Raw genomic sequence first — 20,695 nt, 5'->3', positions numbered from 1 at the left:
TGTACGTTCCATTGCAACTTCGGTATTTAAGGAGATAAGCATTTCCCACCACAGGGAAAATGTACTTAAGTCTTTCTCAATAAACTTCAATGACCTGAAACCTGCTAGATGTTTTAAAAAAAAATAAAAAATAGGCATTTGGAAAAAATTCTTATACATTACAAAAATGCATTGATCTATTTTACTCTTTGGACACAAAATACACTCTTATAAAAGAAAATTTTACCAAAACATCTGTTTAAAAGGGGCAACCATTTGATACTGTTTGTTTTCAGCAATAATCCCAATATACCAGTTTTAACAGAAGGTCGATATTGGAGCTGCATTACTTATGATCAATGGCAAAAAGTCAGAAACAAATATGTATCGTATGTATCGTACTGTTATATACAGCTTATGTGATGCTCATTCTGCCCTTCTCATTCACAGGGACATTTACACAGGAGTTCATACAAATAAAAGTGGCAGAGTCTGAAGCTTTTTTACTTCTAATTTATTGTAGATATGTGAAAATTTCCCAGACATCCCCTTTACTCCCTGCCTAACTCTGATCAAATGGTGCAATACAGAAATATTAAAACTAGACATTAAGTACAATTAAAAATATATACTGAATATGGACTAACAATTGCTACATTGTATCAATGATAACAAAAACTCTTAAAGTGAAAATTGCCCCACATAAATCCACCTAGAGCAATGGAATGCTATGGATAGTATCCTATTAGACTTACAAGAAATAGTGTAGAAAAAGTGTAGAAATAGACTTACAAGAATAGTGTAGCAAAAAAAAGGCTTTCGGAGATTGGCAAACATCATGGTTTTTTGTTTACGAGTAACTTAATTTTAAGAAACAAAAGTCAGAACTGTAGATTCATTATTAGTGCTGATTCAATTACACATGTCCAAAGATAATCAAGATGATATGATACCTTAACATTTAATGAAAGACTCTATTGAGATTTTGCAGCTTCAAATTATCTCAGGGTGGAATTTATTTCTCTGTATTTCATCACACAGCTGCTAAATTTACCTAAAGAAGAAAACCCTCTACTCCATTACCAGGAAAGAAAGACCATGGGAATGGTGTGAATAAGTATGTATATACTCTACAAGCCAGCAAATAAATATTTATTTATGACTACCACAAGTTTTGGGATTAATTGCAGCAAACTAAATCTCATATCCAATGAATAAATTCAGAACCACTCACCATAATTCCAGTGAGTAAACAGACTCCTTTCCCACAGTATGTATTAGGTACCATGTCACCATATCCAATGGATAGAAAAGTTATTGAAATCAGCCACATTGCTCCAAGGAAGTTGCTAGTAACATCCTGTTGATCATGGTACCTGACAAGAAAAAGAAAACAATCTTTATCATGAAAACTTTTGTTAAAATTTTGTATTTCAGAGAGAAAACTCATTAACTGGTCATAAAACCATTCTTATATTCTATAGTTATTTCCTTTTTAAAAGCAGCTATTAGGAATTAAATAAAACAATTACATCAGCAGTAAAGAAAAAGAAAGTAGAAAAATAACACCAGCAGCAGAGATAATCAAGATGGTTGTAATTTAGTATTCTGGTATTATTACTATTAAAATAGAAGAAACCTCTTGTTTTTCAATAGAATCTCTTCATCAGGGGTTCTCGTCCTGCTAATCCTCTGCAGTAGCATAAGGCACCAGTCTACTATAGTTGCTGGAGTCTGAGGCAAATATGAAAGTCAGAAAAGGATGAGTGGACATGCAGATAGGAGAGCCCATTTCCATCTCCGTGGCCTAAATATAAGTATGTGATGGGAAATTTAATCATGAAGTATCATGTAAATGCTGACTTAGACAACCCTAAGACCTTCCCTCTCCTTCAACATGTTCAAGATAAATAGAAAAATATGCCACTGTATTTCTCATCATCAAAAGATAGAATAGACTATTTCAGTTGGAAGGTAACTACAATGATCACCTACTCCAACTGCCAGACCCTTTCAGGGGTGACCAAAAGTTAAAGCATGTTATTAAGGGCATCTTCCAAATGCCTCTTAAACACCGAGAAGCTTAGGGCATCAACCACCTCTCTAGGAAGCCTGTTTCGGTGTTTGACCGCCCGCTCAGTAAAGAAATGTTTCCTAATATCCAGTCTGAGCCTCCATTGCCACAGCTTTGAACCATTCCCATGTGTCCTGTCACTGGATCTCAGGGAGAAGAGCTCAGCACCTTCCTCTCCCCTTTGCCTCCTCAGGAAGCCGTAGAGAAGTGATGAGGTCACAGCTCAGTCTCCCTTTCTCCAAACCAGACAAACCCAGAGTCCTCAGACGTTCCTCACAGGATGTGCCTTCCAGCCTTTCCACCAGCTTTGTTGCCTTCTTCTGGATGCATTCAAGAAGCTTCTTACATTCATCCTTCTTACAATGTAAGTTCTTACTGCACACAGTACTCCAGGTGATGCTGCATTAACACTGAACACAGCAGAATAATCCCCTCTTTTACCAGCTGGCCATGCTGTGTTTGATCCACCCCAGGATGTGGTTTGCCCTCTTGGCTGCCAGGGCACACTGCTGTCTCTTATTGAGCCTGCTGCCAACCAGCACCCCCAGATCCCTTTCTGCAGGGCTGCTCCACAGCCATTCCTCTCCCAATTTATACTTGCACTCGATATTCCTCCATCCTAGGTGCAGAATACAGCATTTTGACTTCCTAAATTTCATCACATTAATGATATCTCAGAGCTCCAATCTATCTAGATCCCTCTGCAAGGCCTCCTGTCCCTCAAGAGAGTCAACAGCAGCTCCCAGTTTGGTATCATCAGCAAAACTCCTAATGTTGCATTCAATTCCTGCATCCAGATCATTGGTAAATATACTGAACAGAATGGGCTCTAGGACTGAGCCCTGAGGAACAGCACTGGTGACTGCCAGCCAGAGGTAGCCCCATTCACTACAACCTGTTGAGTGCTGCCCTTTGAGCCAGTTCCTCACCCAGTGTGGTGTGTACCTGCACATCCCACAGTTGGACCACTAGTCCAGAGGGGTGCTGTGGGGGACAGTATCAAAAGCCTTACTAAAATCCAGAAAAGCTACATCCACTGCCTTCCCTTCACCCAATAGGCAGGAGATCTTCACCTTAAATATCGCAAAACCTCCCTTTTGTGTTAAATCAGATATTAAGTGTAATTTCCTGATGTGCCATTTGTTGTCTTAGTTTTAATATTCTAGTGGAATATGTTCATTTTCTCCTTCAAAGAAAGCAAGTTCAGATGAATAGTCTTCACATGACATATACACCTAATCAAATGGGAAGCTCTAAGGACACATTTGGGGGCTAAAACTTGTTGTCACCACTCACTCTGTGGGGGAAAAATAGTCTAACATAGGTGGAATTTTGTTCCCTGGATAGAGTAGCTCTGCAAGAGAGACAATCTGTGGCATCCACTGCAGCCTCAAGGTTGCAATGACCCCTGCAGCTGCTGTGAAGCCTCAGGTTAGCTAGCTATGCTGTTGGATCCTCAAGGGTATTATTTTAGCTGGTTCCTAAATCCATGTCTCACAGCGGGTCACAGAGGACCATTAGGGAATTAGTTCACAAATGCATAAGCAACCTGCTTTCCACAACTGAAATAATTGTTTCAGTTTGCTTCCTTTCTGGACCACAGTTTCCATGACAGAGCAGGAATGCAGAGTGAGCACAAAGACACTCAGGAAATTCCCTATTCTCTCATTTGCAAGATATTAACTATAAATATCCACAAAAAGCCTTCTTCAAAGTCCCACCTATGCAATGATGGTTACAGCAACCTAAAAACTCTTTGACTACGAGACTAAGCAATCACTCCAAACAAGTCTATTCCACATTTCTCCTGCACTGTTCTCTCTCCTGGTGTTGGTGTTGTCTTTCTTGTGTCCTTTATAAAAGCTTTCAAATGTTTTTTTCTTCTGCATCTAGAACAATGCAGTAACAGTCCACATTTGGAGCTCCAAAGGATGACAATGACACAAGTAACAAGAAACACAACAGCAACAAGAGTAGTAAGATAAACGACAGCAAACTTGATTTAACTCATGACCACAGAGCTCTGCACAACAAAAAAAAAATCTGACATTACTTTTTTTCCAGTCTGTAATAAACGTTCTAGATTTTAGTCTTCACTTAATGAACTTCGCAAATAATGGCTGTGAGATATGTGGATGCAGGGTGAGAGACATATTCATCACATCCATGAGGCAAGAAGAAAGCCTATGTATCATACAAGTCCCTACAGAGTACCATGTAAGTGATATGACCCATAGACTTTGGATGAGCTTCAAAGAAGGGCGCTAAAGCCACAATACATATTCCAAGGCTAGCAACTCAGTTAAATACCAGTAAATGCTTACATAAATATTCATAATATGTTTATTTAATGCCCCTCTTTTGGAGTTTGGAACCTGTCCACTTCAGACAGAAAACAATTTTCCCATGAAGGTGAAAATGCAATGCAATGCTTTTGATTTTTTCTAGTTTTTGTCCAAACAGTTACATCATTACAAAATTTCAGACCTACATGGTGATAATTATAGAAATCTTGATATGACTGAAAACAGAAGATTCAAATGCAACTCATTAGTTTCTGAAATAAACACCATTTTCACATACAGAAACAAAACCTCTTACTTAAGCCTTGAACAATACAGGAAAAAGATAACGGAATATATATCCATTTATCCTCCTTTACTCATGCCAGAAAACATAGAAGCCAATCTACACATAGATCATTTAACAAAGGTGACATAGGGTTAAATTTTAAAAAGCACAACAGTAGTTTTTCATGTTTCATTGGAGACATGGATCTTAATTAGTGAGGTCCCCTAGATGAAATATTCATTAAAGCCATCTGCATCCATATTTAGAAGCACACTTCAAGGACCTGTTCAAATGTTTCTATCTTGTTAGCTCAGTGCTCTTGGATTTCCTACTCTAAATATTTCATCTGGTTGTGATTTTAAGGTTATAGTTCATCAATCAAATGGTGCACTCTTAATTTAAAAAATCATCATCAATACTTATGACTTTACTGAGACTAAGAAACAAAGGATACTTTGTACTCTCTCTATGGGCTCAACTGCTCAAGCATGGCAAAGCATGCAAATTGTGACCTAATTTCATCTTTCAACAAAACGAAAACCCTCTTTTTCTCTCACAACTGTGTACATGGAAAGGTTAAGGTTGAATTCTCAAGTTAAAAATGTGTAAGTTGAACAGGGACAATCTAAAAGGGGTGGAGGGGTGGGATGTCACTGTCCAGATAATCCCATCATTTCTAAGCCAGATTTATATGATAGTTTTTGTCCTGTTTTTTTGCAACCTCACTCACAATTTTTGAATCTCTGCTACATGCCTACATCCTTCTGACTTTCATAAGATTACAGCTGTGCTAGCATACACTTCCAAGTGCTCATTAGGCACCACCATCACTTAGGATTCAAGCCTGAATGAGCAAAGCCAGGGGAGCCGTTGGCTGCCCTGTTTCCACCATCAGGCAGCAAATTATGACAGCTATACCAAAACAGAAAAAACAATTTCTTAAAAAAGTAGAAATTGCAATGTCTTATTTGTGCAGCTGTTGGAATGGCTGAAAATTACCATTGGAGGCATTCATATTGCCTTGTTTTGAGGAGGGAAAAAGAAATCTACTCACAGCCTTTTTGACTCGCTTTCAGAATTATCACAGGCCTGAAGACTCAACTTCTCCATTTATACAGGGAACAGTAAAACGAACACAGCAGAAGTTAAACTTTCCCATGTTTTTCTATCAGTACACCATTAAAGTGTTGCACTCAAGTCACCAGAAGGCCTGAGAAAAGTCATTCCCATATTTTTCACTTTGCTATTGGGACTATCACCAGCAGAGCCAACTGAAATGGACATTATAGCGAGGAGAAAAGCTATTCATATGAACAGCTGGAGCAGAGCTGTCTTGCTCACTGTCAGTCACCATCAGCCACTACAAATATCTCCTCCTTCCAGCTGGACTGTGAAAGACAGCTTGGACGCAACACAGGCCAGAATTCAACTGCATTTCTCCTAAACTATCCATTCACTCTCTATCAGAGAGTTCTGAGATGTGACAGAAAAACACTGTCCCATGAACAGCTCAGAAATCCAAAAGCTCGAGAAGTAAAGCAAGAGAAACAAAGATTTCCTTTCAGTGTTAAGTTCCACACAAAGCAAAATCCAGTCATTACCAACCAAATTCCAAAGCATACACTTTCTGCCATTAATCTTCAGTTTGATAAAGGTTTTTGTTTCTTATACAGGTTATGTTTTTTTAAAATTCAAATCCCTACAAAAATATTAAAATAATTAACGCTCACGACTCTAAGTCAATAAAAACTTGGACTAAAAACACAGTGAGTCACTTGAAGATAAGAGCTAGTATTTAATTGTGTTAAAACTGCAGCTATAAACAGGTTGATTTTCTGGATCATGTCCAGCCTCACACAGCAGCAGAATAAAGGGTCATTTAGAAAAGCTGTGTATTCCCCCGAGGTAGGAAAATCCTTGGCTGCAGTCGCACAGGCATAAGTATTATTTATCACTTTTCCTCTCCTTCTCTAGGAGGAATGTGCTAGCAGGCAGGCGGTGCTGCAGCTGGAACGCGCTACTCACCAGACAATCCTCATCCTGTGAAACACCACTATCTAGTTCTCACCAACCAGCATATATAAGTCCTGAGACTACTCTAATTTAAACCAAAAATAGCTGAATGATTAGATTTGTGCAAAAATAGCATGGCTCAATTTCTTCCCAAGCCAAACTGAGTAGGAGTTTTACCATTCATCTCAGGAAGACACAAATATATTTCTCAGCTGACAATACTGCAGTGGCTTGGGCTGTCAAACCAGTATTCCAGATTCTTTATCAAACAGCAGTCCTTTTCTCCTGGTTTCACCAAAAGTATCATGGTTTTCAGTACTGCTTCCCTTCAAAACTATGTTCATATTTGATGAGGTTTCATTTAACTGGTAAAACATCTACACACAGTTATCGCACATTGACATCTTGACATCTAAGACACATTCCTCTGAAAAAGTGATGAATAAGAAGAAATCAAGCATAACATTAAGCTTGACCACTGGCACATTAATTCACACTTAGCATCTTCATTTTGGTTTATCTTGCCTCCTTTGACAGCCTCTGATAACTTTGCCATCTTTGGTTTTGCTTTCTTGAGCAAGTAAAGAACTAAAAAAAGTTGAAAAGATGACCCTTTTTGTAGGGCAGAAAACGGCCTGCTTTTGCCATAGTCATGAAGAAGTTCCTGGCCTGCACTGCAATGGCAATCCAGGCTAAGTTTAGTCTTGTCAAACCTTAAAAACTTTTAGACTAATAACAGAGGGAAACAGGCTCAGCCCATTAAATCAGAAACTTGTCAAGACTCTGCTGAAGCACTGATTGATCTAACCAGCTACTAGAGCTCTCCCACAGTATCAGGCCATTCTGTTACTAAGTGCCTTTTTAGTCTTAGTTAGATGTAGGTACTGGCAGCTTTTTATCTGTTAATACAGTGATGATAATAGACAGGTCTTTTTATTCCTTCTCACTTCCTTCTGTTTAAAAGAAAGGAAAAAAAAAAGAAAACCACAACGGCACTTGGAAGGAACAGCTGGGCTGACTCCCAATCTAATGAAGTCAATGGAAGAAATTTTGCCTGCCTTGACAGGTTCAGGATCACAAAGGCGACTTGAAAAGTGCCTCCTCATCTTTATTCTAACACGCCTGTTGACATCCCCCAAATATTTATGAAAGGGAGAAAAAATGTTCTTGTCACAAGAAACGCTTCATGAAAGTGCAAAACATCACGGAACGATGTCTGGATTTCATACAGACACACTCACAACAGTAGCAGTTCTGAACCCAACCAAAAGCAAGGGGTGCGAGTAAGCTGTCTGGATTGCTTCTACAGGGGTCAAAATGTTCCTGATTTTTCTATTAAGAGTATTTGTGGACTATTTATGGAAAACTAATAAATCCAACAGAGAAATGTTAAGTATCATTACATAAGTAGCATATGTTACTGTTACCTAAGATGGATGGAAAAAATAATCCAAAAGAAAACAAGAGGACAGAGGAGAAAGAGAAATCAACACAAAAATAGAAGGGTGAGATGGCGTGTTTTAAGAATTTTATCATTATTCTTGAATATAAATTGCAGTTTAAACATTAAGTATGAGGACATAAAATTATTTAAACCCTTTGCTGCTGTCAGATACCTACCTTTCAGTGGGTGGGGTCACCTGCCAGCTAAGAAATAAGGACCCATTGCCATTTTTTCAAAAGGCACCACACTTTTATTTGACCTTCAGTCGTGAAGGTCTTGCCTTATTTTCCTGGTGCTGTGAAGAGCTGATGTTCTCCTAAGTCAGTATACCTGTCTGCAGCTGTGGGAGAGGAAAAGTTTTCTGTTCTTTGCAAGAGAAGTCATTCAGCTACAAGCATAATCTGAAGATATGAAAGTCGCTGAAAGTCGCTTATCTTCATATCTGAAGATATGAAGCTCCTTGAAAGTATTAGCTGCCTCTTTTTTTTTAAACCTGTATTCAATAAATGTGTAAGAGTGTTAAGGAGAATCTGTTGAATCAGTTCTACCAGTATTAGGAAACTGGAAAACCTTACATTTGTGGCAGGCTGCAAACCACTGAGAGGAAGTGCAGCAAAGATAGAAGTGCTCAGTATCAGTGTAGAAACAAGTACATCTGTGAATAAAGTGACAACTAATGTGTTAGAAGGTCTTAGACTATATGAAAACACTAATGTGTCTTATGAAAGTTTTAGAGAGTTTGTTCAAGGAGAATTTTTTCTTGCATCGATTAAGAAACACACCCATTGTTCTCCAAATGCCACCTTTGGGGGTTACCCCCCAATATAGTCATATTCTTACTCCCACTGTGTTCTTTTCAGCAAGTTCAAGCTATCTTGTTCCTGCAGTGGCATAAATAAAGAAAAATCTTATCTCTACTGAAGTCAGCAGCAAAGCTCCCATTAACTTCAGTGGGACCAGGATATCTATTCCACTTTTTTTTGGCCAGAGTATGCATGGATCAACCCTTAAAACGTTTCCATTTCATGTTTGTGTGCTTATCCATTTCAGAATTCTTACTTTGCCTTTGTCTTCTTCTCACATTTTGGATGCCAATAAAGCTTTGCTGTTATAAGTATGACTATGCATATCAAGAAACATCCTAATAAAATTGCTAAGCTAATTAAACTAAAAAGAAAATGTAAAAAATTGTGTTTTGTCTCCTCAACATTTAGAGGCATAGTAAGAAAATGAAATTAAATGCTTGTTTGGGCATTTAAACTTAGCTATAACATATATTTACTTCCAACATGCTTCTTGTGACTCAGTAGAATAATGAATAACACTAAAGATCATGGAAAGTTATCTTAAAGGCTTAAGTCTTAAAACTAACCCTTAATTCCTACAGACCTGAATGGGTTCTGCCTGCAGCAGGGTTTATTAAACACATACCCTGACTGCTCTGAAAGACAATCAGGCTCACTGTGACTAAACATGGCTTATTTTAATAGAATATGCAAAAAGAGAAATTGAAAAGAAAGTAAGGCCAGTAATACCTTTCTGTCTCTCAGAGAAGAAAGCTGCGACTAGCAGTAGCAGTTGTCATGGTTTACATGGCTGATTCTTCCTATTTCAGAAAACTTACATTAATTATTCTTTGCACAAAATTTTGCCCATTGCTAAGTATTTGGACTCATACATTTTATTATATTCAGACAATCTTCTTTCAGCTAGATCTAGCTTACTCGTGCTGGGGAGCAGGCTCGGGGATTCAGCTTTTCCCAGCCCAACTGAAATTTATTTACATTTGATGTTATTCTGTCTCCAACAAAAACAGTTTTCATGTTTCACAGGGCTGCCTTCAGATTTTAAAAACTCAACTCTCTGGCCTTTCCCAGCTGCTATATCCATGTCCAGACTGTGCAGAAAGCTAAGCGTGCTTCATATCACTGAAGTGCTAAGAGGCAAACTCAGGCTCTAATGATTGTTGTTAGCTGCTGTTGTTAGCAATCAGCACTAAAACAGTAAGGTCTGGAACAATCTTTATTCATGAACTTTGGCGCATGTACTACAATGTGCTTCATAATTCCATGATCATATGCTACTTTTTAGTCTTCACAAAAACACACTAGTACCTTTTTCAATGCAAAGTACAGCTCTGCTCCAGGGATGGACAACTCTAGCACAAAATACGTTATTGTCATACAGTCTTCTACCTCATTTTTTGGAAATGAAAAATCACATTTTAATTTTTTATAGCTGACAGACTCCCTGCATGCAGTTATCCATCTCTATTACAGCTTAACATTATTTTGGTGGTCATCACCTTCTGAGCTTTCATCTCCATGTGTCACATTTTGATTAGCCTGGGTGCTCAAAGCTCTGACTAAAAACTAATGAAGTCCTCTGTAACGACATGCATGTTTAAAAATAATTCTCTTAAATTAGACATCCAAAAGTTGCATAACACCAAAATTCTTCACTTTGCCAAAAATAGCGGTATGTCCCGAAGCAGCAAAATAGCCCTTTAAATGCCTCAGTATCCATACATGAAGCAACATGGATGGAAAATGGAAAAATTCTTACTGAACAAATAACCTATCAGGCTTCTCACAAGGCACAGGAAAACGAGCTGTTGATACCCTTTCTTTACTTTAGCAGCTTAGTGACAAGAGCATTCGCCCAAGGGGGGCAAATTTGCTTTACGTTTCTTCTCAAGCACAAAGTTAATTGACATCAACATCTTAATCTCGCTGCCCTACCTGTCAGGACACAGATTGTGAAAGTATCTCAGAGTACCTTTTTGAAGCTATTTAAACTTTAAATTGAATTCAAAGTAGAGAGAGCATGACTCCTGAACCTATTGGAGAGAGAGATTTGTCGAAAAAGTTTAAGAAAGGAACTGGAGAATTGTCCCTTCCATTCCCTGATAAACCACTCTTTTGAGTAAACAATAGCTCTGCTTTCAAAGCACAAGTCAACAAGTAACCCAGAAAGTACTGGGGCCACAAAACAATTACCTAATAGAAAAAAACCCCAAAATATCCAAGAGCTGCTCTTTCTGTAGTTCTGTATATCATTTTTATCAAATGAAGTTCAGAAAAAGAAGCTACTGTAAATACACAGTTAAAAGAATATTATAATGTATTAATATAAAAGTGACATAAGCAAGCTTGAGGGAAAACTTTTATTTTTCAGTACTCCATTTTGTAATCTGATTTTAAATGAGAAATATATATGCATGTATATTTCCATTTTGCAGCCATATTTCTTTAAAATGTATATTCTTTGAGATTTTTCAATACAGTAAGAATAAATCTTATTTTTGAGGTTTCATTTAATTTTTCAAAGTCTGTAACAGCATTGGTTAAAGCTGTGTTATGATAGAAATATGAATCATTCAAAATCAAAGAGTTTCTTAATGAGCTCTACTGTGAATCATTCATTAAATTCACTAGCAACTAATTCCCTTCTAAAATTTTCCCCTATCTTGCATATTGCGTTTTCTCTGGAGATACTTTGTTACTATTTTATACACAATCCCCCTCAAAAGGAGGAAAGGTCTGTATTTTGTTCTTAAGTTGAGATCATCAAAATCAACTCATGTCTAAAGAATCTGAAGTAATTTACTGAAGGAAAACTTCAGAAATAGAAGAATTAGAATTAATCATTATGCACTTAAAATTAAGCCCACCCTTTTTCTGACATAAAATGGCAGAACTAGGTACAAGTTAACCTTTCTTTTCTCCTGTATGTGGGAAAAGGGAGGAGAGAAGAGGAGGAGTGGAAATTATACAGCAAAGATGATGCTGAATTATCAGAGAAGACTTTCTGACAAACTGAGCACTCTAAAAGGTATTTTTCTCTCATGGAACTAATTTCATTTATCATGAAAATTACTATTTTTTAATATGTTAGTTTTCTACAGCAGAAGCCTGCATGAACAGGAATGAAGTACAAGCTCACAGCCACAACGCCTGCCTTTTTTTGGTCCAAAATTAATGAGAATAGCAATAATTTTGCCAACATATGTAAAAGCCCAAGCCAATTTCATTTTCTTTAGAATGAAAAAACAAAATAGCCTACAGACTCTTCAAAATATTCAAAATGTTCTGGATAAACTGGAGAATAAAACCATCTTATATAGCACAGCATTTCATGAGTAACCATTTTACAAAATCTAGGCAGAATTTTTTTTAAACTAGCTTTGGATCAGAGCGGAAGCCAGCAGTCAGTGTAAAGTGTAAACAATGTCACTGACTACCTCAGGCTCGGGACTAGGCTTACACCATATATCACGGACACTGCTGGAGCCATATGCTTAACTTAAATCAACTGAAAGTGTAATAATTGCTCAAATATATTTTAATTTCCTTTATAAAAAGGAAAGGCTGTATTGAGTTTAGCTCCTGTAAGTCACACTGCTTGAAATTAGACAGATTTCACTGAATATTTATAAAGACAATTCCAAACCCAAAGTCTGTGTGCTTTTGAGAGTCATCTGAAAGTTGTGCCAGATTTCACTAACAGTTCGTTACTGATGTACTGGGGACAGTTAGTACATTTAACGTTATGAAACATAAAGAAGTATAAAAACATAACTATATATTGCTGTACGGCAAAGGAAACAAGGAAAGCACTTGTAACATAAATATTTTCCACTTATATTTTGATGTATGAAACTTCAGCATGAGGTTGTCAATATTTAGAAAGAAACCCTTCTCCCTTTTTTAATTCTGTTCTTTTCATCAAACCAATCAGAAGGCTAGGAAAATCCTTCAGGGTGAATTCTTGGGATTAGTCTAGAGACGTCCATTTACTAGGGATCACGAAATGTTATCCACACAAAAGACAAATTTTTGTGTCTCTCTGGTACCATACGCCTTACAGTGGAGTGCATATATGGATCAACTACAGGACAGACTTCTACCACAAGTGTCTCAAGGCAAACAGAAGTAGAGAAAATACCATGGTTTCAGTCAGGCTACCAGAAATGTGACACAGCTGTACGTAGTGCTTAACTCTGGTGATGATAATAAAGGAATATCATCCTCATTTGTTTATACAGACCTCTGCAGTGCCAGATTTGAAGACACAAGTATTGTCCAGTTAAATGCACTCAAAAGAAAACACTTAAGAGACCTCCATTGTAGTATGTTAAAAATGCCAGATGCACTTATGGTTTTCTTTGCTCTGTTTTAGGCCTTAGCATGTCCCAGTATCAGATTCTCTGATACTGGGAATGTGAGATTATATGAAGTCTGACTCTTCTACTTTCTCCCCTACTTTGTCATTAAAGAGCAGACTAAAATCAAGCCTCCTAGTTTTGCTAATTTTGGATTTTCAAGTTAATTTGTTGTTTGCTTTCAGAACTGAATAACTTTTGTAGGGATCAGCCTCATTTTAATGACAAACATTTAACAAAAATAAAAGAAGAAAAAAAAATCTTGCAGTATTTTCTCTAAAGACCATGCACATCAGACAGAGTTCTTTCTACTGCTGAATTCTTTTTACCAAGACCATTTTTTTGCCTGGTATCTTGGCCTTCATTCAAGGCTTTCTGACTTTTTATTTCTATCAATTTCACTAAAGCAATGAAGAAAGGAATGAAACTCTGAGTTCTGAAGGAATTTGAGCATTTTCAGCAAGAAAGAGCAGTTACATATTGTCAATCTGTGTTGTACTGGAGGCGAGAAGTCTGGATGGAGTGGGAACTGCACTATCTACACTTACTGCATCCATCTTGCAGTCTACATGTTGAACATGTTGGAAAAACCAACAAAAAAACCAAAAAATATCTAATGCCTATAGATTGCTCTTTTGGCACTTTCTATGCAAATCATATAATAGACGTGTGAGATATCTGTGTGACTTTCCTACTTAACTCTTTGGCCACAATTCAGGCAAGCAAGCACATAATCAGGGGTCGTGTTTAACTAAGGATGTACACGATAGGAACAGGTGAATTTGGGTATGCTGTCTGTAACTATACTGACTTGATAGAAAAAGTAGATTTAATTTCAACTGTTACTAATTATTACTTTTTCAGATTGTGGGATGGTTCATATAGGCTGTCAACATAATTAGTATTAAATTGCAACAAAGAGTAGGAGCAGGAAGATGAAATGTTAAACAAACTTGAAATCTAATTTACAGTGCTCCTTTGGCCCTAGAAACAAGACGAGTTCACTGATGGGACAAACATGAGGAAGTGTATATGCATGAGCAGGTCGAGCTCTAGAAAGAAGAATGCTGCCTTAAGAGAGCTATTAATCTTCCTCCTTTCACTTGCTTGGCAGAATTGGCCTTCTACAAGACTTTACATATACAACAGCAACTGAATCCAGTTGAAAAAAAATTAAAAATCACAGGCTCCAAATGTGACTGCAGAGTTGCAACTTTTCTGGTATCTTAACTGTTTCAGCTGTCCTTCATAAAAAGTATCTGAGACTGTAATTTTAAAGCATCACATAGGAAAACAAAAAGAGACTATTTTAGTGGGGGCATGGGGGGCCCCTCATTTTAAATGAGTAATGACCACCACTTTACACCTTATTCCATTAGCAAAAGTCCATGACATTAAAGAATAAACAAGTCAGAAGTCCTCAGAGAAGACACTTGGTTTGGGAGAAGACGAAGAGGACTAGAAACAGAACTGAAGATGTGCGTCTCATTCCAGTCGAGTGAGGACCACTTTATACCTAAACCTACAAAATATTCATTATATAAATTAATAAATAAGATATATTTAACATAGACTGAAAAAATTTCCTCTAGGAATTCAACTACATTTGAGTGTTACCTTCTATATAACTAAAGGAAAGACGTGACTAAAAGTAAAATTATCATTCCTCTTCAAAATAATAAAAACTTGAGTTTCTCTAGATTGCAACTTCTGAGTTCAAGAAATTTCGTCATGAGTCCCCCAAAGATACAGAGGAAAAAGACTTCCAACTATATGGATTAAAAATCCCTGGAAAATACAGGAGATCTACTTTTGCTTTTCCATGCCACCCGGCTTCAGTCAGTTTCTCCTTTAGGTTCAGGTGTTATGACTGAAGAGAAGTAGGTGTGGAGATGCAGTACAGCTGCACAGCCTTCTGCAGGGGATGGTCTATGTCTTCTGAATATCTTTCCCCAAAGTGTGAGAAAGCAAAATGTAAGCATAAAGAATTTAATAGCATTTCCTACATTTTCACACTCCTCCCCTTGCTCCTCAGAATGGGTATAGGTAGATTGCATCTTTACCTGTACAATAATTTTAAACAACATAAAAGTATTAGCACTGCAATCATAGTTTAATGGTACTTTTTGCTGGGTAAGTTCAAATCATTTTGTTATTCAGTATAAGGACACCACACCAAACAATAACAGTAAATATAATTCTCTGCATGGAATAGACAAAAAGAGCTTAAGTGACTCTGTTCAAGGTCACAACAGAACTGTAAGATGGATTGTCTATTTCATGCTGTAACAGCTAGAACATTTTCTATATCATTAAATAATGGCATTTTCCACTAAAAAATCCAATTTTTTAATACCTTTGTGGATTTATAAATTATTTGTATACATTTAGCATACTCTTGTTAGTATACTGAAAGCTCCATTTCAATGTTGTATGCTAGCAACACTACTACTGCTGGTTACCTGAATAACAGCAAAGCATTAGGGCTGAGCTTATTAAAACCATACTAACGTTACTATAGTCTAAATTTTTATTTGCCTTTGAAAGAATATGAAAATGAACTAACAGAACGTGTAGTTCTCAGTGCAGATTGTTGTGTCTCCAGCAGACACTGGAATGTCAGGCCACAGCATCTGCTTCTTGGCCGATTACCTGTTTCATCTCGTTTTCCAAAAAATCAGGAGAAGTCATACTCCATGCCATCAGAAATACAATCAGTGAAGGACAACAGTGTCCTGCTGCAGTACACTGATTGCGTCAGCAGGTCTTCTGCCTCCCAGCACACAAAGTACAAGGAAGGCAACCGATGTGATCTGCTTGCAAGCAGATTCAACTGTTTGTGCAAATGCCATTCTAAAAGCAGTATTATCAAGAATTATCATGCACAACTTTTGTTAAAAGCTGGTAGACTTGGAAAACGAAGAAAATTAATGCTGCAAGTACTACTGAGAGCTGACAAGTGCCTTTGGTGTTAAATGAACTAAATGTAACATATAATTTGCTTTTGAATAACTTGGAAAGAATCTACTGTGAAAGACTGCAATTTAACACCAAAGTTTAAACAGTTGAGGTTACAATTTTAGAAGCTCATTAGTCTGAAGGTGTATGATGATTTTCTGAAAAGATGAATGATTAAAAACAAAGCCAAAAGGGAAAGATATTTGGGCATGAATACTTGATCTGAAATCAATTCAACATCAGGCAACCTCTATGATTTCAGATTGCAGGGAACTTCTCAGGTTACATCCTCTGTATTCTTTAAAGTACAAAATAGCATAAGTGATCACCATTAGCTCAAGGAATTAGAATTTCATCTTTCTGAAACTCAGTGAAGAGATAAACTGTTTCTATTAGAAGACTATTACTTGATGCAAATAATCTGCAAGGTCGTTTCCCACATATGCTATTGCATGCCCAGAAATATGCAGTCCAGCCCCTGGACTGACAGTAAGGTCAGGAAGGAAAACATTCTGGACAATTCTCAGGTCAAGTTAATTAAACTAAGTGTCTACAAAACTGATAAATTTAGGTTATTCAGTAACAACAAAGAATGCAGTGGCCAAAGGGGAAAGGACAAAGATTAACGTCATCCCTCTGTAACTACCAAAAGCAAGCCTGAAGCAGCAAATTGATGGTGCACTTGCCAAACAGTTGCACCTGCACCAGAGTAAACTTCACATTCTCCTACCACCACCCCACTGCAAACCCAGCAGTTGGTCTGCAATGTTTTATAAACCCATGTTTAAGTTCCCCCTTCAGATATACCGAAATCAAAACAAAGCCATTGACACTTCTGACATGATGATTATAAACCAAAATACTTTCCATGCTCCTGCATACTCTTCTCCAGAGCTGGACCAGGAGAGAATCTTCTCCCCTTTAGATCACATGTCTTACACCCATCCTATACCTACTAGAGCAGTGGCAGCAGTAGAAAACAAGCCAAAAAAGGAAAACTTGTTCAGCCAAAATCCTCCTCTCCCCTCAATCAACATCAAGCTGCAATGGGACTAAAATATTCTCTTCTTCAAATTCTTCTGTTTAACACTTGCACAGTCAGCTAGGCCAACAATGTCTTTTATCTCCTTCCTGTTTTAATTTCAAAAACATCCAGACAGCACGAGAAAGCTCACATGCAGCAAACTAAGGGCAGAAAAAGCATATTGGCTCATAGTCCTTTTCGCAAACAAAGATTCAGCTACGTTTTTTAATATTATTATTTCTTATGTTCATGAAAAATGTCATAAAAATAATAAGTAGGCACTGTTTAAGTCTTACAAAAAATGACACTTCCATACCACAGAACTGCTAACTGCTTGACAGGTCAGCACCAGTTACTCAGCAGTACCCATTCCTGAACATAGGTTTTCATGGCACAGGCTGCCTCATCTTGCAAGAGCATGAGATCACCAGGTCACAGCTTGCACCTGTATAGGTTTTGATCACGAGCCCCAAATTTTTAAATATTTTTAGTCACATTTCTACTTAACTGTTTGCTCTACTGTATTACTTTTAAACCGTCCTTTGTATCTTTGTGGGTCTGCTATTGATCCTAAGAAAGAAACACCCAACCAAAGACACAAGCATGAAATAAAATGGAAGCTCGGCTTATCTGCTCAAACAGCAAGATGCAAATGTTTTATCTTCTACAAATGAAGAACATGTTCCAAAATGGATATGCATAAGCTAGCTGTGACTTGGTTGATAATCACTACATTTTGCTCTAACCAGAAGGATCCACACCTCCTCTGCTTGAGAGGGGCAGTTAGTAGCTCAAGGATTCAGGAGATAAAACCCCAACATGGAAAGGTATTAAGATCTAAAGGAAAAAAACCAAAAAACAGAACCAGAAGGCAGGCCAGGTTGGTTGGTCTGGCTGGGGACAGGGAGGATCATCCATCCATCAATGCCACCAGCACGGAAAGAGGTGGAAATGCAGCAGCACAAAGGACAGTCCCTACGAGCTGTGGAGGACAGACCTTCAGACCCTAGCTCATCCTACCTGGCCAGCAAGGCCTCTTTCGGTGTCTTAGTGGGGTGGTGACTGTCCTAACATTCAGGCTAATCCTTCACTACCAGCTAGCTCTTGGGGTGCATTATTTTTAAGTAGTAATTGCTCTGCTCTTTCAAGCTGTGTATGCCCTGCTTGCACAGTCTCTTTGCACCTGCTGAAGATGCCCAAATAATCTGAGCCAAAAGGGGACTCACAGCACTATAGGCAAGGAAATTAAAACATAGCTGTAGTAAGTGATAAACCCTAGACTGCAGAGATGGCTCTGGAAAAGCTGGGTTTTAGTACTCTTGCACAAAAGTATCCCTTCTTACACAAAATCCTGATCTTTGAAAGAATACGTTCATTGTTCAGTCCACATAACTCTCAACTCCTATGTTTTTAAAATCTTTCTGCTTTGTACTCCAAAGTTGCCTGCAACTCAAAATATTTTTAGCGCAGCCTGTCCAATGAGACAAAAGAAATGCTATGTAACTACATTTGTATCTACTCAAGTTCACGATTATTTAGAATAGCCTTTAACACGATCACAGCCTGCTTTATTATGTCATCATAACAAAATAAGCACTGGTGACCAATATATCATTGCACTCCTAAGACTAGGACACAATCTTGCAGTCTTGGCATACCCACAACATGAATCCCATTCAGTTTATATTAAGCCAATCATTTGTTTACACTTCCAGGTGATCACGATTATCACAGAAGACTACAAAAACATTAATATTAATAAAAACCTTCTGTCCTACAAGTACATCTTTAGTCATTCTGTCATTTCTTGTTTATGAATTACGTTTTATTGTTTCAAAGATAGCATACATTGGTTTTTACTACTATTTTCACCTTGTAAGTAATCTTTTGCAAGTCAAAATAATTTGTAAATATTTAGTGAATTAATGGCATAAACACCTCTTTTAAAAAAAACAAAAAACCCCAAACCAGCTGTTTTATTCATCATTCTTGCCAGACATCCATTTCTCTTTCTGTTTCTTTCTCACACAAATGCGTGCTAAGATATTCTGAGGTGATGATAACATTGCTTTTCATGCACACTGATGCCAGTAACAGCAGTTGCAGATTCTTATTATTTTCTGCCATGCATCCCTATGTCCTAGCATTGCAAAACCTATTTCCAGACCTGTACACAATTCCTTACAACTAATATTTAAGTTTGTACCTAAGGCTTATCCCAACAGCTTGGCATGATTACACAGTCCGGATGCAATCACTTTAGCTCCATCATTGAAGGCCTTGAAGTCATTGCAAGTCCACTGGCTTCCACAGGTTTTGCATCAGGTTCTAAACCAGGCTGTAGCCCCATGACGGTGACACCATCTATTACTGTTTCTGCTCTTACCCTATTCAGGGCTATTTGGTACTCTGGGACATTCCCACTTATCAGGGACTGGTCTCTTTTGCTGTCAGGGTATCTTCTTATGCCAAGCTTGGCAGCAAAAGAGCAGAGAAAACCCCAGCTTAGTGCCAGGCCATTCCAACTCACCCACATGCCTGTTTGCAGCACAGTGCTGTGCACAGCGCTTGCACACACCCAACGGGAGTACAGCTGATGGGCCCTACTAAACAGCAGATGTTAAGGTCCCACCACCAGACTGCCGTGAACATAGCTTCTCCTCTGCAAAGTGGGACTAGAGAGCCTCTCACCTCAGCCTTCTCCACATCGGGCAGGGAGTCTCTGCGGGGAAATCAAGCCAGCTAGCAGGGCACTATTCCTGCCTGGGCAGTGATCTCAGCACAAGCTGTAAACTGCCACATCAACGCATGAAGGCAGTCATCTTCATCTGAAATCACCAGTTTTCAGAAGTGTTTAGCTCCCTTTTTTTCTCGCTAGGAACTATTACATTTATTAGTACTGCAATATCACACACACACAAGTGTTATTCTTGGATACCCCAGTGCTAAGCACTGTGCAAACACAGAACAAAGACAGCCCCTAACCCAGAAGCTTGCCATTTCAATAATCCAGCATACTTGTCCAATTCATATTGTCCTGGTAGATTCAGTTTTCCATTAGCATACTTCAGTTCAGTGAACCACTCTTGTGGAAACCCATAGGAATTTTTCCAATAGATTTCATTTAACACAGAACCAGGCTAAAAAAAAATATTGAATATCACTCTGTTTTAGAGAAAAATAGCTGCAAGTAGACTCATGTTCTGTTTTCTAATTCAGGAATGTTCTTGATTGATCAGCCTACAAGCTCTGAACTAGTATAACATCACTGTTTTTGGAAGCATGAGTGTAGGTGATAACATACACCAACACTTGCATAGCTAAAAGATTAAGAAAGTAAGTCACGTATCATGGCCCTATCTCCAAAATTCATTGTTAGTGAGCACTGCACATCTGAAAAGACTGAGAACCCAGGAATGCATACACACACTGCTGATAAAGATGGGGGGGGGGGGGAAGGAAAAAGGA

General features: G+C 38.0%; 1 protein-coding gene across 2 annotated transcripts in view; it reads right to left on the bottom strand.

Annotated features, from left to right (window-relative positions):
• Positions 1-20,695, bottom strand: part of KCNN2 (potassium channel, calcium activated intermediate/small conductance subfamily N alpha, member 2) — an 89,930-nt gene that overhangs the window by 26,985 nt on the left and 42,250 nt on the right. For both annotated transcript variants that reach the window (XM_014942629.1, XM_014942618.1), the window contains one exon: positions 1,214-1,355. In XM_014942629.1, the coding sequence (XP_014798115.1) occupies positions 1,214-1,355 (142 nt within the window). The remainder of the gene's footprint in view (positions 1-1,213; positions 1,356-20,695) is intronic.

Source organism: Calidris pugnax, unplaced genomic scaffold (assembly GCF_001431845.1).
Source record: "Calidris pugnax isolate Ruff unplaced genomic scaffold, ASM143184v1 scaffold59, whole genome shotgun sequence".
Lineage (NCBI taxonomy): Eukaryota > Metazoa > Chordata > Aves > Charadriiformes > Scolopacidae > Calidris > Calidris pugnax.
Note: the sequence above shows the minus strand (reverse complement) of the source record. Positions and strands in the feature narration are given on the sequence as shown.